Source organism: Euprymna scolopes, chromosome 10 (assembly GCF_053919585.1).
Source record: "Euprymna scolopes isolate OS-2025 chromosome 10, ASM5391958v1, whole genome shotgun sequence".
Taxonomy (NCBI): Eukaryota; Metazoa; Mollusca; class Cephalopoda; order Sepiida; family Sepiolidae; genus Euprymna; species Euprymna scolopes.
In genome coordinates, this window is record NC_136491.1 from 106,568,629 (window position 1) to 106,590,701 (window position 22,073).

At 38.2% G+C, this 22,073-nt stretch overlaps 1 protein-coding gene across 1 annotated transcript; it reads right to left on the reverse strand.

The window, feature by feature from the left end:
• Nucleotides 1–924: 924 nt before the first annotated feature.
• LOC145286523 (protein FAM200B-like) lies at nt 925–1,248 on the reverse strand. Its single transcript, XM_080135419.1, has one exon. It carries the CDS (start codon nt 1,246–1,248, stop codon nt 925–927), a length of 324 nt encoding a protein of 107 aa, XP_079991545.1.
• Nucleotides 1,249–22,073: the final 20,825 nt, after the last annotated feature.

Below are 22,073 nucleotides of genomic sequence, written 5' to 3' on the forward strand. Positions count from 1 at the left end.
AGTTTCGTTTGAATAACTTTGACAGGAAGGTGAAAATAGCAAATTTGACTTTCATAAATTTGACATCATATCCTTGCAACTGCAAATTAACTTCATTGAATTTTGTGAATATATCTGGCAAATAAGCAATGTCATTCTTGGTGTTTTGTAAATCATCACAGAGCCCAGACTCTTGAAAAAATTCTACAACTGTATCTAACAAAGAAAAAAAGCGTTTCAGGCATTTTTCCTTTTGATAGCCATCTAACTTCTGTGTGTAGCCAGAAACGTTCAAACTCTTCACCATTATCAATGCAAAGCTGTCGAAACAGACTGGAATTGAGAGGATGCGCCTTGATCTTATTTACTGCTGTGATAACAATATTCATTGATTTGTGAAGTCGACCACTGAGATTTTTTTCTACCAGATGCTGCCTGTGGACTACACAGTGCACCGTAAGCACACCAGGTTCGGCTTTTTTCACGAAACTTATGAAACAACGATAACGACCTATCATGGATGGTGATCCATCTGTTGCACACGCAAGAATGTTAGAAAGTGGGATGTTTTTCTTTTTGAAAAAAATCCTCAATAACATGAAATACTGACTCTCCTGTAGTGCCTGTTTTAAGCTGTCTTGCAAATGACAGTTCTTGAACCAACTTCTCATCTTTGATAAAACGAACATGCGCGAGAAGCAAAGATTTATTTCCCCGTAGAATGGACTCATCTAACTGCAAGCTAAATTCTCTTGTAGCAAGAATGTTGCACAATGCTTCTTCAGTGTTTTCAGCCATTTCATCTATTCCTTGAACCAAGTTATCAGAAAGGTATGGCTTTTATAATTTGGTCAGGTGACTTATGTACAACTGCATGCAGAACCTTTCCTACTGCAGGCAGAATAAGTTCCTCCGCAATCGTATGAGGCTTGCCAAATCTAGCAATCAGCAAATATATGTTGTATGAAGCACACAAACCGTAATGGGATTGTTGTGAAGTGCTAGAAAACACATTTCCAATAGGTTCCGTTTCTGGAACTTTTCTCGAAGTGATTGAAAATATGCTACATTTTTGTCTGCTTCATCAAAGTGTATTTCTGTCAAATGTTCCAAAAATCTCGAAGTTTTCATGGTTTCATTTGAAAACACTTTCTCACACAGCAGACACATTGGTTGCTGTTGGTTCTGTGGTGCCAATACAAATCCATATTCCAGATATTTCACACTATACTGCCTACACTTCTTTTTTGCTTGCTGTTGGGTTGTCATTCTTTATTTTGGGAAAAAAACATTATATATATATATATATATATATATATATATATATATATATATATATATATATATATATATATATACCACCATGGGTAGCCGATGTTGCCCGGGTCGACATGAAGTTCTGTTTGGAACACACCTGCTATACTAAGAATATTAATCACTTTCATCAATGGGTAACATTGATACCTCCACAACAATTTTAAAAATAAAGGAACGGATAAAAACATGTAAATGTAATCGTCCCCCCAAAAAAAGAAGTACGTGATATCCTCGCCACCAGGTATTTCGGCAGAAGGGATACAAAGAGAAAAAACTATTCCCCGGATATTCAGTACTTTTGTTTCCCGTGCGCTGGAAAGTTCCCTCCAAATAAATAAATAAATAAATAAAAACAACTTTGGTTTCAATAAAAATAGCAGCGAGTGCCCGAGCGACCGCGAAATAAAATAAATAAATAAACATTAACAACGGAAGTAGGCCCGAACCTGAAATTCGAATGAAAGGAAAAGATATTTTGCAAACTATTTTGCCCATTGAAAAATAACGCTTATAAATATTAATACGTGCGTTACTTGCGTCTGTTTTGTTTTTGTTTTGTTTTTTAATTTTTTGTAAAGGTACTTTTTAACTGGCTTTTTTTTTTAATCGTAAATAAAGGAAATTTTCAATTTGCTTTTTTGCTGGGGGGGGGGGTCTAAAAGTGTGGCTCAAGTTTCAATTGCCGGAAAGGTCTAAAATTCTGTATACCCATTTCAAGAATAATAAAAACCAACAAATGAAATCTTTTCAGTTTATTCTTGAGTGTGTTTTTTTTTTGTTTGCTTGAATATTTTAACCTTCTTGAGATTACCAAATTATTTTATTAATGAAGAGTTTGTTTTAACTTTTTTATGCTTCGATGTTTCCAAGGGAAAATAACTCTAAACCCGTTTTTAAAAAAGTTGATGTCGGAAATAATAATTCCAAATAAATTAAATTAAATATATTATCAATATAATTGTTATTTAAAGTTTGTTAAATAATAATTTTAAATAGAACACTTAAAACAATTCTCTCACTAGAAACATTTAACTAATTAATATTGCTATTTAGTCAAGTAAATTTTCCTTAATGTAGTATGGAACTGAAATGACCTCTTAATTGTATATTTTGCAAGAATCATCTATAATATAAATCTCACCTGTCTGTTTAAATGTATGTATGTATGTATGTATGTATGAATGTATGTATGTATGTATGTATGTATGTATGTATGTATGTATGTATGCATGTATGTATGTCTGCCTAAAACTTTCGACAGAGGCAACGAATTTTCACGATATCGGTATCGGTTTGAAGCCAACCCTTCAGATGGCAAATATCGAAAAATTGGCTGAAACATTAATTCATTCCTTCACTCTCAACATTTCTACAGGGAGGGGTCGCTTTTTTCGCTGATATTTTCGAAATTCGTCCCCTCTTTTCGATTAACTAGCCTTCATTTAAACCTTCGCCACTTCCGGTTTGGCAATGGGCGCAACAGCAAAGACATCACTTTTTTTTTCGCGTTCCTTTCCTCCTTCACGGTACGGGTTCGAGCCTTCCTGCTTACTACAACTTTTTTTTTCTCAACACACACCTTCAAACACCCACATTACACCGGACACCCAGACTAGTCTACAATATAAATCTCGTTTGTCTGTTTAAATAGTATGTATGTATGTATGTATGTATGTATGTTGTGTCAGTCATGTCATATGCTACTGGTACCATGTAACCCAGTACTACCTGCCTCATGGTCGGGTCACCGGCGACTAAACTGGTTCCCCCACCAGACTTGTTTGGTGAGGAGGGCGGCTAGACTCCCTGAAGGATTAAAAACAAGACCTTCCAAAGGCCGAACTCTTTTTCTGGGTCAACGGCCAACTAGCACCGTGTATATTTGTGTGTGTGTGTGTGTGTGTATATGTGTATTGGGGTGGAGAGGGCTCCCGTAATCCGTGGTGAAGGCAACCTATCTAGGAGAAGCAAATCTCTGATTTAAAAAAAACATAAAGCAGAAGACCAGTATCCGTATTAAGCTGGTCTGCAGTTTAATTTGTTGCTGGTTATCTTGCTCTTGCTTGTTGCTGGATCTCAACATTTTGAACCGAGAGAGAGACTTAGCTGTCGTACAAAGCTAAGACTCTGTAACATCATCTTTGTATAGATACTCCCTCAGGCATTTGGGCTCATGGATTTTAAATGTCTGAGGGAGTGGCACTCGTCTGACAAGACATTGCAATCATCATCATGTATGTATGTATGTATCCCTAAAACTCTCGGGAACTGAACCGTCAACCTTCAGGAGAATATCACATTTTACAATTGATTTTAATCAATGCGCCATGGGTCCTACTGAAAACAATAGTTTGGAGAATCCAAATAATACGAATTACCAATCGTCATCTCAAAATTACAGAAACGTAATTTACTATTTTTGTTTGAACCAGACTGAGATGCATTTGATTGTAGTGCCTAGACTTGTTGGACTGGGCCAAGATATACTTGTTTGTTGGAACTAGATTAGCTAAATTCAAGATTTACTTGATTATTGGACCTAGATATACTAGCTCGTTAGACTGATGCTAAATTTACTAGCATTTTGGGATAAGATTGGTAAGACCAGGCTAAAATTTGCTTGCTTGTTGGGCTTACATTTACTAGTTGGTTGGACTGTTCCAAGACTGGCTTGATTATTGGGCCTAGATTTACTAAATTGGTTGGGCAGGGCCAAGATTTGTTTGATTGTTAGGCCTAGATTTACTAAATTGGTTGGACAGGGCCAAGATTTGTTTGATTGTTGGGCCTAGATTTACTAAATTGGTTGGACAGGGCCAAGATTTGCTTGATTATTGGGCCTAGATTTACTAAATTGGTTGGGCAGGGCCAAGATTTGCTTGATTGTTGGGCCTAGATTTACTAAATTGGTTGGACAGGGCCAAGATTTGCTTGATTATTGGGCCTAGATTAACTAAATTGGTTGGGCAGGGCCAAGATTTGTTTGATTGTTGGGCCTAGATTTACTAAATTGGTTGGACAGGGCCAAGATTTGTTTGATTGTTGGGCCTAGATTTACTAAATTGGTTGGACAGGGCCAAGATTTGCTTGATTATTGGGCCTAGATTTACTAAATTGGTTGGACAGGGCCAAGATTTGCTTGATTGTTGGGCCTAGATTTACTAAATTGGTTGGACAGGGCCAAGATTTGCTTGATTATTGGGCCTAGATTTACTAAATTGGTTGGGCAGGGCCAAGATTTGCTTGATTGTTGGGCCTAGATTTACTAAATTGGTTGGACAGGGCCAAGATTTGCTTGATTGTTGGGCCTAGATTTACTAAATTGGTTGGACAGGGCCAAGATTCGCTTGATTGTTGGGCCTAGATTTACTAAATTGGTTGGACAGGGCCAAGATTTGCTTGATTGTTGGGCCTAGATTTACTAAATTGGTTGGACAGGGCCAAGATTTGCTTGATTGTTGGGCCTAGATTTACTAAATTGGTTGGACAGGGCCAAGATTTGCTTGATTGTTGGGCCTAGATTTACTAAATTGGTTGGACAGGGCCAAGATTTGCTTGATTGTTGGGCCTAGATTTACTAAATTGGTTGGACAGGGCCAAGATTTGCTTGATTGTTGGGCCTAGATTTACTAAATTGGTTGGACAGGGCCAAGATTTGCTTGATTGTTGGGCCTAGATTTACTAAATTGGTTGGACAGGGCCAAGATTTGCTTGATTGTTGGGCCTAGATTTACTAAATTGGTTGGGCAGGGCCAAGATTTGCTTGATTGTTGGGCCTAGATTTACTAAATTGGTTGGACAGGGCCAAGATTTGCTTGATTGTTGGGCCTAGATTTACTAAATTGGTTGGACAGGGCCAAGATTTGCTTGATTGTTGGGCCTAGATTTACTAAATTGGTTGGACAGGGCCAAGATTTGCTTGATTGTTGGGCCTAGATTTACTAAATTGGTTGGGCAGGGCCAAGATTTGCTTGATTGTTGGGCCTAGATTTACTAAGTTGGTTGGACAGGGCCAAGATTTGCTTGATTGTTGGGCCTAGATTTACTAAATTGGTTGGACAGGGCCAAGATTTGCTTGATTGTTGGGCCTAGATTTAGTAAATTGGTTGGACAGGGCCAAGATTTGCTTGATTGTTGGGCCTAGATTTACTAAATTGGTTGGGTAGGGCCAAGATTTGCTTGATTGTTGGGCCTAGATTTACTAAATTGGTTGGACAGGGCCAAGATTTGCTTGATTGTTGGGCCTAGATTTACTAAATTGGTTGGACAGGGCCAAGATTTGCTTGATTGTTGGGCCTAGATTTACTAAATTGGTTGGACAGGGCCAAGATTTGCTTGATTGTTGGGCCTAGATTTACTAAATTGGTTGGACAGGGCCAAGATTTGCTTGATTGTTGGGCCTAGATTTACTAAATTGGTTGGACAGGGCCAAGATTTGCTTGATTGTTGGGCCTAGATTTACTAAATTGGTTGGACAGGGCCAAGATTTGCTTGATTGTTGGGCCTAGATTTACTAAATTGGTTGGACAGGGCCAAGATTTGCTTGATTGTTGGGCCTAGATTTACTAAATTGGTTGGGCAGGGCCAAGATTTGCTTGATTGTTGGGCCTAGATTTACTAAATTGGTTGGACAGGGCCAAGATTTGCTTGATTGTTGGGCCTAGATTTACTAAATTGGTTGGACAGGGCCAAGATTTGCTTGATTGTTGGGCCTAGATTTACTAAATTGGTTGGGCAGGGCCAAGATTTGCTTGATTGTTGGGCCTAGATTTACTAAATTGGTTGGGCAGGGCCAAGATTTGCTTGATTGTTGGGCCTAGATTTACTAAATTGGTTGGGCAGGGCCAAGATTTGCTTGATTGTTGGGCCTAGATTTACTAAATTAGTTGGGCAGGGCCAAGATTGGCTTGATTGTTGGGCCTAGATTTACTAAATTGGTTGGGCAGAGCCAAGATTTGCTTGATTGTTGGGCCTAGATTTACTAAATTGGTTGGACAGGGCCAAGATTTGCTTGATTGTTGGGCCTAGATTTACTAAATTGGTTGGACAGGGCCAAGATTTGCTTGATTGTTGGGCCTAGATTTACTAAATTGGTTGGACAGGGCCAAGATTTGCTTGATTGTTGGGCCTAGATTTACTAAATTGGTTGGACAGGGCCAAGATTTGCTTGATTGTTGGGCCTAGATTTACTAAATTGGTTGGACAGGGCCAAGATTTGCTTGATTATTGGGCCTAGATTTACTAAATTGGTTGGACAGGGCCAAGATTTGCTTGATTGTCGGGCCTAGATTTAGTAAATTGGTTGGACAGGGCCAAGATTTGCTTGATTGTTGGGCCTAGATTTACTAAATTGGTTGGACAGGGCCAAGATTTGCTTGATTATTGGGCCTAGATTTACTAAATTGGTTGGGCAGGGCCAAGATTTGCTTGATTGTTGGGCCTAGATTTACTAAATTGGTTGGACAGGGCCAAGATTTGCTTGATTATTGGGCCTAGATTTACTAAATTGGTTGGACAGGGCCAAGATTTGCTTGATTATTGGGCCTAGATTTACTAAATTGGTTGGGCAGGGCCAGGATTTGCTTGATTGTTGGGCCTAGATTTACTAAATTGGTTGGACAGGGCCAAGATTTGCTTGATTGTTGGGCCTAGATTTACTAAATTGGTTGGACAGGGCCAAGATTTGCTTGATTGTTGGGCCTAGATTTACTAAATTGGTTGGACAGGGCCAAGATTTGCTTGATTATTGGGCCTAGATTTACTAAATTGGTTGGGCAGGGCCAAGATTTACTTGATTGTTGGGCCTAGATTTACTAAATTGGTTGGACAGGGCCAAGATTTGCTTGATTATTGGGCCTAGATTTACTAAATTGGTTGGACAGGGCCAAGATTTGCTTGATTGTTGGGCCTAGATTTACTAAATTGGTTGGGCAGGGCCAAGATTTGCTTGATTGTTGGGCCTAGATTTACTAAATTGGTTGGACAGGGCCAAGATTTGCTTGATTATTGGGCCTAGATTTACTAAATTGGTTGGACAGGGCCAAGATTTGCTTGATTGTTGGGCCTAGATTTACTAAATTGGTTGGACAGGGCCAAGATTTGCTTGATTGTTGGGCCTAGATTTACTAAATTGGTTGGGCAGGGCCAAGATTTGTTTGATTGTTGGGCCTAGATTTACTAAATTGGTTGGACAGGGCCAAGATTTGCTTGATTGTTGGGCCTAGATTTACTAAATTGGTTGGACAGGGCCAAGATTTGTTTGATTGTTGGGCCTAGATTTACTAAATTGGTTGGACAGGGCCAAGATTTGCTTGATTGTTGGGCCTAGATTTACTAAATTGGTTGGACAGGGCCAAGATTTGCTTGATTATTGGGCCTAGATTTACTAAATTGGTTGGGCAGGGCCAAGATTTGCTTGATTGTTGGGCCTAGATTTACTAAATTGGTTGGACAGGGCCAAGATTTGCTTGATTGTTGGGCCTAGATTTACTAAATTGGTTGGGCAGGGCCAAGATTTGCTTGATTGTTGGGCCTAGATTTACTAAATTGGTTGGACAGGGCCAAGATTTGCTTGATTATTGGGCCTAGATTTACTAAATTGGTTGGGCAGGGCCAAGATTTGCTTGATTGTTGGGCCTAGATTTACTAAATTGGTTGGACAGGGCCAAGATTTGCTTGATTATTGGGCCTAGATTTACTAAATTGGTTGGACAGGGCCAAGATTTGCTTGATTGTTGGGCCTAGATTTACTAAATTGGTTGGGCAGGGCCAAGATTTGCTTGATTGTTGGGCCTAGATTTACTAAATTGGTTGGACAGGGCCAAGATTTGCTTGATTATTGGGCCTAGATTTACTAAATTGGTTGGACAGGGCCAAGATTTGCTTGATTGTTGGGCCTAGATTTACTAAATTGGTTGGACAGGGCCAAGATTTGCTTGATTGTTGGGCCTAGATTTACTAAATTGGTTGGGCAGGGCCAAGATTTGTTTGATTGTTGGGCCTAGATTTACTAAATTGGTTGGACAGGGCCAAGATTTGCTTGATTGTTGGGCCTAGATTTACTAAATTGGTTGGACAGGGCCAAGATTTGTTTGATTGTTGGGCCTAGATTTACTAAATTGGTTGGACAGGGCCAAGATTTGCTTGATTGTTGGGCCTAGATTTACTAAATTGGTTGGACAGGGCCAAGATTTGCTTGATTATTGGGCCTAGATTTACTAAATTGGTTGGGCAGGGCCAAGATTTGCTTGATTGTTGGGCCTAGATTTACTAAATTGGTTGGACAGGGCCAAGATTTGCTTGATTGTTGGGCCTAGATTTACTAAATTGGTTGGACAGGGCCAAGATTTGCTTGATTGTTGGGCCTAGATTTACTAAATTGGTTGGACAGGGCCAAGATTTGCTTGATTATTGGGCCTAGATTTACTAAATTGGTTGGGCAGGGCCAAGATTTGCTTGATTGTTGGGCCTAGATTTACTAAATTGGTTGGACAGGGCCAAGATTTGCTTGATTGTTGGGCCTAGATTTACTAAATTGGTTGGACAGGGCCAAGATTTGCTTGATTATTGGGCCTAGATTTACTAAATTGGTTGGACAGGGCCAAGATTTGCTTGATTGTTGGGCCTAAATTTATGAGCTGATTGAATCTGATTAGGAAAGTTTCTTTGGTGACACACCGATTGTACATAGAAGAAAACATCATAGTCACTAGATTGCACGTTGATTTTGCACTCTAGCAAGGCAAGAAAGACTTCTCTGGATGGTACCTTCACAGATGCGGAACCAGTACTCTAACTTAGGATGTATCTGACTCTTGAGGATTACATCAGGAGTAAAATGACCCCTCCCCCAGACACACACATAAAGTTGAGACCTGTAGATAAATTGTTTTTGAGTTAACATTTCCATAGTATAACTTTGGGATTACTTAATACACTATGGAGAAGTAAACACCGAAGAAGACTTTGACCTATCTTTACGTTTTCAAGTGGAAGTATGTAGTCTCACTATTGATTTATATGTTTTTCTTGTGTATTTTTTTAAAATTTTTTATGCGTTTACAAAAGTATCAACAAAAAAACATGAAAAAAAAGATAAGATTGAGAAAAATGAAGTGACACTGATAACCGAATTTATTTGCGTTCACGAAAATTAAGACAAAAACAAAACATAATTCACATGTTTGACACAAAAATTGATTGCATTTTTACCAGCTTTGACCCAAGTTTATTATATGTGTTATATAGTAGGAACCCTACATGAGTGACGATTAAGTTAGCTAGTGTGAATTTTGACAAGGGTCACCTTAGGTGCATGTTAAGGTAAACCTTAATCTGCAAACAGAATTGTACCCAACAATGGGTGATGTGAAGTTGAAGCGGGGGGGGGATGCTAAGGGCCAAATGCAGTAGATAAAACAGGAGTCAAACTATATAAGGATATGACGAATGACGTCACGTCTTCAAGTAAGAGAAAACTAACGTCCAATAATGTAGAAATAATCTAAATAGAAAAATCCATTGATGTCTCTGTTGTTTGCATCGCTTATTTCTGAAGTTAGGAAGTTAAGAAGTAAACAATTATTTAGTTATTTAATCTCTCTCTCTCTCTCTCTCTCTCTCTCTCTCTCTCTCTCTCTCTTCTAAATCTATTCTCTTCAATAAAACCTTGAAGAAATTCAGTGAATGTTTACTTATGTCTTTCCTGCACGAGAAGTTTTATTAATCTTAGTTTAACAGACAGGATAGTCAAGAACCATTAAACAAAGCGCCCCCTCATTAAATGTCGACAACAGCAAACAGCAACAATGAAGAGAATGAAAAGAACATATAAACACTTTCTTTGTACTGTTACTCATGGTCAAAAATTTTATTCATTAATCCTACAATTCTTACCCCTCATGGAACTTACTTACTTTCAGTAGAAAGTTCTTTCATATTTCTGTATAAATAGTGCTTGTCAAACTGATCAATCTCACAATCAACAAACAGCTAGGCTCCATGTTTCGTTTCCAAAGCTCGTCTCAGGTATGTGAACATTTCACTTTAATTTCAACCCTACAATATTCAGAATTTTTAAATATAATAAAGAAGTGAGAGATTAGGAGTCTATTAATGTAAGAACACTACCAAATGGTTAAAAATGGTTACTGTGCAGTGTATACTAAAAGTCGGAAGCATTCAAAACCTCGGAAGGCAACAATCTTGAGATTTTTTTTTTTTTTTTTTTTCTCTAAAGAAACTAAACCTGAAATGTTAAATTAGTTCTTATAGGCTTTTTGGCATATCTTTTCATTTTTACCAATGCGTTCATACATGTTCATACTATTTCATGAACACACGCACGTACGCACAAACACACACACAATTATTCATTCAAAACTCCCACCCCACACACACGCATAGATATATATACACACGCACTCACACACACACATATATAAAAACACACACACACACAGACATACACAGAGAAACATACACACACATACAGACATAACCTACCAACACATATGTAATAAAACATTTTTTTTATTGCTCATTGATGAAAACATTACATATGTTCTCTAGTTAATCGGCAAAAGAGAGATTTTTATGGACTGAAGCAATTTTTATTTTTGTCCCAATTCAGAGTACCCCTTTTTGGGGAGCTGGATTTCCCCCACATAATAAATCGACCTGTTGTTTAACCCTGATCTCCTGAAAATACAAGCAAATAGACACAATGTAAGAATTTAATGCAGATGAGAGCTCAGAAAGCACTAGTTTGAAAAAAGAATTCTTTAACAGAACACATAGCGGCATGTGTGAGAAAATCATCAGCAACAGCCGAAGGATAGCTGGCTAACGAAAATATTAGCAGCAGCAGCCATTAAAGGATATATGTAAATTAGCAAGTGTGTGCAAGCTTGGATCACAAGAAAAGGAAAGAAAAAATACACCTTGTGGTCGAGGAGAGAAGCAAGTTGCTTTTTGGGCAAGATTGACGTGTGAGTTGAAGGCAAGAAAACACTGGCTGGGTCTGTGTGAAATGGCGAGGAGATAGAGACTTCTAAAAAGCACATGTGTGCAAAAAAAACTTTGAAAATATAACGAAATGTGCAGAGTCGGATTTTTGTTCTTTTCCTTTTTTTTTTTTTCTTTTTCAGCAGTACCAGACAGCGTGTGGGACAAAGAGGGTTGGAATTTAATGACACATTTGAAAAGTAGTGGCCATGTTACAATTCCTGTTAAGTATGGTTAAAGCAAACATATTTTATGGAGGACTTTAAGAGAAACTAGATAAACTGAAATGTTACCGTCTGAGTGAAGTGCAAATTCTATAGGGCAGTTTTCCATATGGACTATGGCACAATGGATAAAAGTGCTAAGTATAATCAGTTATAAGTGACAGTTTTGGGGAGGTTAAAGGTTAAATCCTCTGTAGGAGTTTAGTTTGTTTATTTTATTTTATAAACCATGCTAGAAAGTTACTTACACCTGAAAGTATCCCATACCTCTACAAATCCACCATTCGCCCATGTATGGAGTATTGTTTTCACATTTGGGCTAGTAGTGCATGTGATACTAGTCTCTCACTCCTGGACAGGGTTCGAAAGGGAGTCGCCAACCTGAGAGGTCCTGAACTGTCATCCAAGCTTCAACCTCTGTCCCATGAACGAAATTTTGCACCCCTCTGCCTGTTCTACAAGTATTTTCATGGTAGATGCTCTGACGAACTACAAGCCCTTGTACCCCCTCGACGGAAATATCCCCGACAAACCCGACACGTAACAAAATCCCACCCCTACACAGTAAAGATCCCTAGATGTAAGAAAGCCTTCTACTTTAATAGTTTCTTCACCAGAACTGCTAAACTCTCAAACTCCCTTCCGTGTTCCTGCTTTCCCAACTGTACTGACATGCAGAAGTTCAAGTGTAATGTGAACAGACATCTTGCTGCTCAACCCCCTACATAGTATCCCTACAACTTATGTCCCCAATAGTAGCCCCTACATCAAAGTAGCACTGTGCCTTGTTTGGGGTGAAAATGGAATTTAAAAAAAAAAACATATCAACCCCTTTCGAATAATTGAATGTTGAATCTTATGCTTTTGTAAAAACAGGTTTTATGCTTCATATTCAAAGTGCTTAGTTTGGTTGTTTCGCTTCACGGCATATCAACCCTTTTCAGGTTCAATCATTTTGGAAAAAGTTTTTATGCTTCAAGTTTTTTATATCTTCAAATATTTATTCATGGTGTTTGGTTTGGTTTGGTTGTTTTGTAGAGAAAAATTGTTTTTGTTTGAGGGAAAGGAAAAAACAATAACATCAATGTGCGGTGCATTTAAAGTCAGGAAGCCGATAAACTTCAGACAGGCTGATCTAGTGGCACCAAACCTTAGTGGTGAGGGGAGGGGATAAGAATATAATAAGGATTACTTAGGATTTCCACCCATCCATGGTTGATAGAACGACAACAGATTAAATAAAAGGTTCAGTTTGAAATTCTATATAAATTCCCGAATTTGATATAAAGATTCCCGAGTTTGATATAAAGATTCTCGAGTTCAACAAGACATGCCTGAAGAAGGTCAAAGGTTGGTTAAATCGGATGAAACTTTGTCAGAATAACATTCAAGATGAGAATAGCCGTATGAATAATATAGGTCATACGTTTCACTTCATTCGTATGGAGTGGAAACATGGAATATATATCGTACTAAAGTAAAAAAGCATCACAGCTACATCGTGGTATTTATGTCCCTCCCACAGCAGATACATGTGACACAAATGTCGGAAAGTGGTATTGAAGGAGGAGCGCCTTCAAGGAGGAGCACTCTGACCTGCAAAAATATCCCTGGGCATCCCGAGTAGAGGAACCCCTTCACAAAAAAGGAAGGCAAAGCCTGGAATTGATGACCTTCTAGAACTGCACAGGACGAGCAACATATTGCAATCAACGCCCGGATGCACCAAGACACAATGGCATTTATGTCAACAGATAATCCGATCTAAGGGAGATAACCAGCATAGACATAGCAAAAATGAGCCTATTTTCCAAGGTATAATTTTGGACCCTGAAATAATTAGAAGGACAATGAAAGAATGTTTGCTAGGTGCAACTACAGAATAGTAAAAAAAAAAAAAAAAAATTAAACTTTAACCATTGCCAGAAATTGACAGTTTAAATACTTCAAAATCTCCTTCAAAAAAGATTTAATCATCCTGATGTTGACTGATTAACGAAAATAAAGAAAGCAAATTTCTTATTTTAAAATTTTTTTATTTTCGTTAACAATTTTATTTAATTTTTGTTGTTGATTAATTACTATCGCTTCATTGTAACAGGTTGTTTACTTTTTTGTTTTGCGTACGTTAATTAATAAGCGTCCCAAATTATACTTTGGAAAATATGCTTATTTTTTGCTATGTCTATGCTGGTTATCTCCCTGAGTTCGAAGTATCTGTTGACATAAGCGCCAACACAATGATGCCATAGCTACATGATGTGTCATTTCATTATTAATATTCATTTATTCATTCATTTCGTATAAATACAATGATTTGCTAGTGCCCCTTCTGGCTGGTAGTACAGGTGCCCTAACTCTTTGGTAGCGCTTAGAGTGGCTGCTCCATCAACAGTTGTAAAATATCGGGATGTTTGTACTGCCCTGTTGTGCATGGAAAGGGACCTGCACTCATCCCCGGTGGGCTTTCCTGAGACCACAATCCTAATTGAAGAAAGGTCAGCTGATGGTCTACTTGTGATGCATGTCTGATGCTCTGCATAACCTCTTGTTCAGCCCCCCCCTTACCTAAACTGAAACTCTTTAAAAAACATGATGACAGTACAATCTAAAAATAAGCTTAAACCAGGCTTAGAGTCAAACAAATCCAACTTGCCTCCTCCCTTGAGGCTTGCATTCACAAATATTCGTGGGCTTAGAACTAATCTAGCTGATGTTGAAGCATTTCTCCTAACAAATACACCGGATATCTAAGCACTAAATGAGACTAACCTACACTCCTCCATCCCCTCTAACTACTTCAACATGCCTGGATATCTCCCACTCTGCCGTAAGGACTCTGACAGACACATGCACGGACTTGGAGTTTACATTCATAATACCCTTCCCTTGACTAGAGAAGCAAACCTAGAATCGGATGATCAAGCCTTTATGTGCTTTAGACTAAACTTGCAACACAACATTAGCTACTTTTACTTTCTCTACCACTCTCCCTCGACCCAGGACTGCACCATAATAAACAAAGTCTCTGACAGCATAGACACAGCACTCTCCCTCAACACTAGCGCACAAGTACATGTATTTGGTGACTTTAATGTCCACCACAAAAACTGGCTTGGATTCTTTACTTACACAGATGCAGCAGGCAGCACAACTCGTAACTTCTCTATATCTCACTCCCTGTCACAAATTGTTACGTTTCCAACCCGTTTCCCTGACCAGGATGAACAAAATGCATCACTTCTAGATCTGTTTTTGACCACAGTTCCCAATGATTGTATAATGGATGCTGACAGCCCACTTGGGAACGCTGATCATGCAGTGATAATGGTTGAAATCGCCCTAAACTCTAGAGCCAAAACTGAAGAGCCAGTGCTCAAAACAACGAGATATTATAAAAAGGCTGACTGGGAAGCCATCAGAGATCTTATGAGAGATGCCCCATGGGGAAATATTTTTTCTTTTCCTGCTGAACAGTGCGCAAATGAGACCACTGAATGGTTCAAAACTGCAATGAAAGCGCATGTTCCCATGCGGAAATTTTATAGCAAGCCCCACTCTCCCCAATGCTTTACTTTGACTTGTGCAATTGCCATTGCTCAAAGGCAGCATGCATACCACAGATTTAACCGACATAATTCCAGTTCAAACAGACAGAAGTACATAGAAGCTAGAAGTAACGTTAAGAAAGAAATAGAGACAACTAAGATAGAATTTACAGAAACCACTAAAACACGCATCGAAGCACAAAAACTTGTGACTTCTGGAAAATCTACAACAGTGTAGTAAATAATGGGCAATCAACAATTCCCCCACTAACCAACAATCACGAGGTTGTTTGCTCAGCAACTGAGAAGGCTAAAATGCTTGCCAGTCGGTTTGCCTCAAACTCCACACTGGACCCTCCCAACCATCCCCTACCTGAATTTCCTATGCAGACAGACGCAACGCTAGACGATCTGGAAATCACCCCTGCTCAGGTGCATGCTATCATAAAAAACCTTGACACTGCAAAAGCATGTGGACCCAATCTCATCCCAGCTGTGCTATTAAAAAAGTGCTCAGCCGAAGTTGCTCCAGTTCTCTCCAAACTCTACAACAAATGCCTTAATGAATCTTGCTTTCCAGGCTGTTGGAAAACTGCTTCCGTGGTACCAGTATTCAAGAATTCTGGCGAAAGAACTGACCCAGTAAATTATCGCCCCATTAGCCTCCTCCTACTTTTTGCCAAAATATTTGAGACCTTAATTAACCATGCTCTAGTCCGGCACCTTACAGATGCTAAACTTCTGACTGACCAACAATATGGATTTAGATAAGCCCGTTCCACAGCAGACATCCTAACTGTAATCTCTGAATGTATACACCATTCACTGGACAAAGCGGGGGAGGGCAGAGCGGTAGCTCTAGATATATCTAAGGCTTTTGACAGGGTATGGCATGAGGGTCTCCTCAGGAAAATTAGATCATACAGTATCACTGGTAGAATACTTAACATAATTAAATCCTTCTTAGATAAGAGAAAAATCCAGGTTGTCCTCGACGGTCGTACATTTAAACAATATGATATAAATGCGGGAGTGCCGCAGGGGTCTATCCTTGGACCTCTATTGTTCCTGATATTCATAAATGACCTCCCTGACAAAATTGCCTCTGAGATGGGTATATATGCTGATGACACCACACTCTATAACAGGTATGACAGGAAAACAAATGAACACATATCTAAAGAAATGGCAGAAACACTAGAGGATGACCTCCAATCTGTAGTGGAATGAGGACAAAAATGGATGGTCACGTTCAATGCCACCAAGGCTAAACTACTTTCATTCAATAAATACAAGAAACCTTCTCTACCACCTATAGCAATGGCCAACGACTCTTTATCTGAGAGTACATCTTTCAACCTCCTTAGCCTAACGTTCACAGGAAACATGAGTTGAAACAATTACATTGAAGGCATTGCCAGGGCCGCTGCAAGGAAGGTGGGCTCTCTTTACCGTGCTAAAAAACTACTAACACCCGAAAGTATCCTGTACCTCTATAAGGCCACCATTCGCCCATGTATGGAATATTGCTGTCATATTTGGGCTGGTGCATCTGCTGCTAGTCTCTCGCTCCTAGACAAGATTCAAAAGAGAGTCGCAAATCTGATAGGCCCTGAACTGGCATCTAAGCTTCAGCCTCTGTCCCATCGACGAAATGTTGCATCCCTCTGCCTGTTCTACAAGTATTTTAATGGTGAATGCTCTGATGAACTGCAAGCACTTGTGCCCCCACGACGTGAACACCCTCGACAAACCCGATAGGCTGCTAAATCCCATTCTCACACTGTAGAGATACCTAGATGTAAAAGATCTTTCTACTCCAGTAGTTTCTTCCCCAGAACCGTTAGACTTTGGAATTCCATTCCAGGTCCCTGCTTCCCCAACTGTACTGACGGGCAGAAGTTCAAGTGCAACGTGAACTGACATCTTGCTGCCCAAATCCCTACATAGTACCCCAGTACTTGTTGCCCCTGATAGTAGCCCCCTACACCAAAGTGACAATGTGCCTTGTTTGGGGTGAAAATGTAATAATAAAAAAAAATTTGATATGCCAAATAAAAAGATGAATAAAAAAAAAACATGTATGTTATGAATGGGTCACCAGTTAGCAAGTGCTAACTGCACAACCGGATTTTGTGGATGAAAGCGAAAAAACATGAAATAATGAACAAAATATATTTATATATGTGCAATTTTAAAGAGATATAAAATATACTTTGAAAGATCAAAGTTTGTTGAGAAGTTTGAATAAAAAGTAGACAAAAGCGCCAGAAAGTTTGTTTTAAAGTTCCGCTGTCTGTATCTGTTTGTGTTTATCTTCTGGGTGGCTGAGTTTACTAGAGATATAACATTAGGCTTAAAGGAATTTCAGCATGAGGCATTGTTGATGTAGAAAATTGAGGCGCATCGCAATTATACCCAGAAAACACTGATTTCAGATCACCAAGCCACTATTTTATAGCAGTTTCTAAGTTTGCATTGTCCTGTTATGTTAACATAGATTTGTTACTTTTGAAGTTTGAAACGATTTTCATTGATTGAAAACGATCTGAGTTAACACTTTCATGTTAAAACTTACTTGCTTTAGATAGTGATGAAGAAAGTGTATCAAAACGATCCAGAGAAAGAAAAAGAGTTACTAATTTCAATCATTTGCTTTTCCAGGCAAGAGATCAAAACAAGCTGATCCCTTTCACAGCACTTCTGCCAACTCCGATTATTTGTTGGAATGGCTTTGCGATTACAATTCTATTGTTGGCATTGATTTCCCCAACATCTTTCTAGTTATAATTCTATCTAGAAAGACATCAAGTACTTATGTACCGTTACCCACTTGTTAACATGTAGACAGCTCTGCAAGGAAACCGAGACAAAGAATAACTTGGCTCACTTTTTACCATTGAAACAACAGACATTTATTTACAGGTACTTTCCAGAATAACGCTCTATATCTTGTTCAAACCTTTTGCCCTCGGCTCATGTGTTTAACACATCTATCTCTGTCCTCTCTCTAACATCATCCTCGGTCTGTGCACAAGTTTTTTTTATAATCTTTTTCCTTCTTTCTTGCCTTGACATCACATTGCATACGGCACGATCATTTGCATGCAGCTGCCATATGCATGTCCACGTTCTGTTACACTTACAAAAGGAACCACGTGAAAGTTGCCAATATCCTAAGTGAAAGTCTTTCCGTATAACAAACTGGATTCGAACTTGGCACATCTAGGTTGTTAGTTTGTGTTATTTAAATATAGTTTAGCAGGACGAGTTAACCAATGAGCAAATACTTGAATATGAAACAATATTATCTATGGTAGATCTTCTAATGAAGAAGACTCTCTGATGGAAAGGATACATCACAGACGATCACAATGGTAGCAGCAGCGACAGCTTTTAGTTTACGATTTGGAGTCTGTGCTTGGTTTTTAAGCTCGGTGCTAATTGGTGCAAGCATTCAACTTCCTTTCTGGCTTTACCAATAAGAGGTCATTTCTCAGTCGAGCTGAGCACATGATAGAAGTTGATAAAAAGGATTAATACACGGTTTACTTTCACTTTTCCGGGCAAGAGATCAAAGCAAGCTGGCCCCTTTCACAGCACTTCTTCCAACTCCAACCCCACTCTCTGGCTTTCTTGCTCTGAGTTTTGACGAGAAAAACTATGGACTCAACATGCCTACTATAAATGCATACACGTGGACTTACTATAACACACACGCGCGCGCACACACACACACACACACGCACGCACGCACGCGCACACACACACACACACACACACACACACACACACACACACATATCCACATGACCCTGACTTCAACACCGGTGTATGGTACGTATTCTTGATATATAAACATGTTTTCTTTTACAAACAGAACCTTCGTTCTAAACTGCGCATATCTTTTGTATACAAATGATTTATGGATTAATTGTTTTGTATGTATATATAAATAATAACCGATCGATTATAGTTAACAGATAAGTGGGATTACAACAGGTACTATCACTTCCGGTCATTACGGACCTAAGAGTAATGTAACTCAGTGTGACGCAAAAGAAGAATACTAATTTTATTCCGGTTTCTTTTCTATTATTCTAACATATTTATTGAGTGGATTTCTATGATTATTTTGTTTTAGTTTCAAGTTTTAAGCAATTCTCAAGACTCCAAAACTGACAGACTCATGTCAGCAATGATGATGTCAGTTTTATTAAAGCGCTTGACATTTCAAACTTAATACTCTTCAAAATTAGTTAAAACACCAAAAAGTTATCCAGGTAGGTAGAAGAGTAACTTATCTTGCCTTTGGTAACATTTTGTTATTATATATTTGTTTTTTGACCATTTTTTCAGTATGTTGTCACAATAGTAAAAAGTGTCCAAATCACAATAGTTGATAAATTAATTTTTCTTCCATCGACCTAATACTTATAATTTCGAATCCATCTTTCATCTTGCCTAGTAGATGATGAAGCAGAAATTTATTATTCACGAACAATGAATTATTTGAGTAATTTATTTATTCTCATGATGTATTTGCATTATGAGTAACGATTGTTCAGCATCCCCGGATGCAGTTCAGTCCCATACTCAGAACAAAATCAATGTAAACCATAGCATAGATCTAGCTAGCGCACTGGATCAGAGTGTATCTGCAGGTAACAACAACTAAGGAGTGGAACTGTTGAACACTTACAGTAAGAAATTTTGACAACTGGTAGTCATTATCATCCATAATAACATACTAAAATTTTAATCATTTACAAAGGATAAAAAAAGAATTATAATTATTTATTTATTTTCAAAATAGGAACGTCCAAAAGTAAGGGACAAAATTAAGAAAAACAATGTAAACAGCCAAAAAACAATAAAAATTCATGTACAATCAATATTTCGTAAATGAGCTCTTGTTCTCAATAACAGCTGCACATCTTCGATTACAAGAACGAATCAGTTCTTGACAATCCTCGATGCTAATTTTAGACTATTTTTCTTGAAGCTTCACCCACAAATCTTCTGTGTTAGTCGGGTTTCTTTCCATAACTTTCACTCACTTAATTTTTAGCATTGCAGCAAACATGTCTTCATAGCTCAGGCATTAACGTCAAAAGAAAAAGCAAATCGTAAGCTAGACACTTTGGTTTCGATTCTTGGTGATGTTATGATGTTATAGGCGGCTGAGAAGCAACCCCACACTAGTGTAATCCACAGACGAACCGTTCTAGGAGAGAACCTTTGTTCGTGGAATTTTCATTTTCATTTAGTTTTAGGCACAGATCGAGAATAAAGGAAGCTGTTGTAACTGGACAAGTATTTGCTGTAAATATTTTGAAAGGGCTTCTATGGAACAGATTGGATTCGAACTTGAAATACCAGCTCTCAGTCCGTGTTGTTAACTACTAAGCTATCGTTAGTTCCCATTGTTTTAGATCAGCAGGGCTACCTGGCGTTGCTCAGTGCAAAAAGTGTAACATATTTTATTGAAAATTCTACCTCTCTACCTCTCTCTATAATTCTGGAGAAAGATATATCTACTCTCTAGGTTGTCAATTGAAATTTTTACATCCTGTACCTTCCTGCGTTGTAAGCTTTCATAAACACTGTTTATCCGTTTAACAATGCTTCAAGCAAACTACGACATACAGTAGCGTCCAAAAATTAAGGGACAGAATTTTAAAACCTAATATTTGTTAGAAATAACAACTGTGAAAAGCTGAAATTTTGACAACTGGTAGTCGTTATCATCCATAATAACATACTAAAATTTGAATCATTTGCAAAGGATAGAAAAAGAATTATAACAATGATTCATTTATTTTCAAAATAGCAACGTCCAAAAGTAAGGGACCAAAATCGAGAAAAATAATGTAAACAGCTAAAAAAACAATAAAAATACATGTACAATCAATATGCGAATGCGAAATGACGCCACCGTAAAAAAGGACTATACAGAAATGAGCTCTTGCTCCCAATAACAGCTGCACATCTTCGACTACAGAAACGAATCAGTTCTTGACAATCCTCGATGCTAATTTTAGACCATTCTTCTTGAAGCTTCACCCACAAATCTTCTGTTAGTCGGGTTTCTTTCCATAACTTTCATTCATAAGTTCATCCAAAGATTTTCTATTAGATTTAAGTCAGGACTTTGCAGTGGTCAATCCATAATTTCGAAATCTTGCTTTATAATAATAATTAATAAATTAAACTTGCTTTCATCACTAAAAAATACTTTTACCCAATTTTCATATGTCCAAATTACTTATCTGTTTGCAAACACTAATCTCTTCTTATTATTCTTCGAACTAACAAGTGGTTTCTTCCCTGGGGTTCGATTAAACAGCCCTATTTCTTGCAATCGTCTAAAAAAAAGTCTGTCTTGACACATTAACACATGAGGTACTATTCATAACCCTTTTAATTTCTGTGCAAGACTTAAAACGGTCCTTTAATGACATACGTTACATTATTCGATCTTCTCTTGCCAAAGTTTTGCGGGGTCTGCCGGTTTTAAAAGCACTAACTATGTTGCCAATATCATTGTAGGATTTAACAACCCTGCCTACAAAACCTTTTCTCCACGTTAAAAAACGACCCTGGTGTCTACCTCTGTCCCGTGGGGAGGCATTGTAAATAGGTACAACACTCTTGGAACGTTTAACTTTCTCTGAAATGTCTCTAATAGTGTGCTTTTCCTTGTGTAGCTTCACAATAGCTTGTCTCACAGAGTAATCAAGTTTTTGGCATTTCACCATGGTGCTGGCTGATTCAACATTTGCAAATGACTAAGTAAGACTTATTCTTTAGAGGAAATCAAAAAATTTGAATATAGCATACTGCTTACATTGTTTTATTCAATTTTATCCCTTACTTTTGGACGTTCCTATTTTGAAAATAAATAAATTATTATTATAATTCTTTTTCTATCCTTCGCAAATGATTCAGATTTTAATATCTTAAGATGGATGATAACGACTACCAGTTGTCAAAATTT

Bases quoted from the DNA above. Each gene is read 5' to 3' on its own strand.
- LOC145286523 (XM_080135419.1), bottom strand. From the start codon at position 1,248: ATGACAACCCAACAGCAAGCAAAAAAGAAGTGTAGGCAGTATAGTGTG.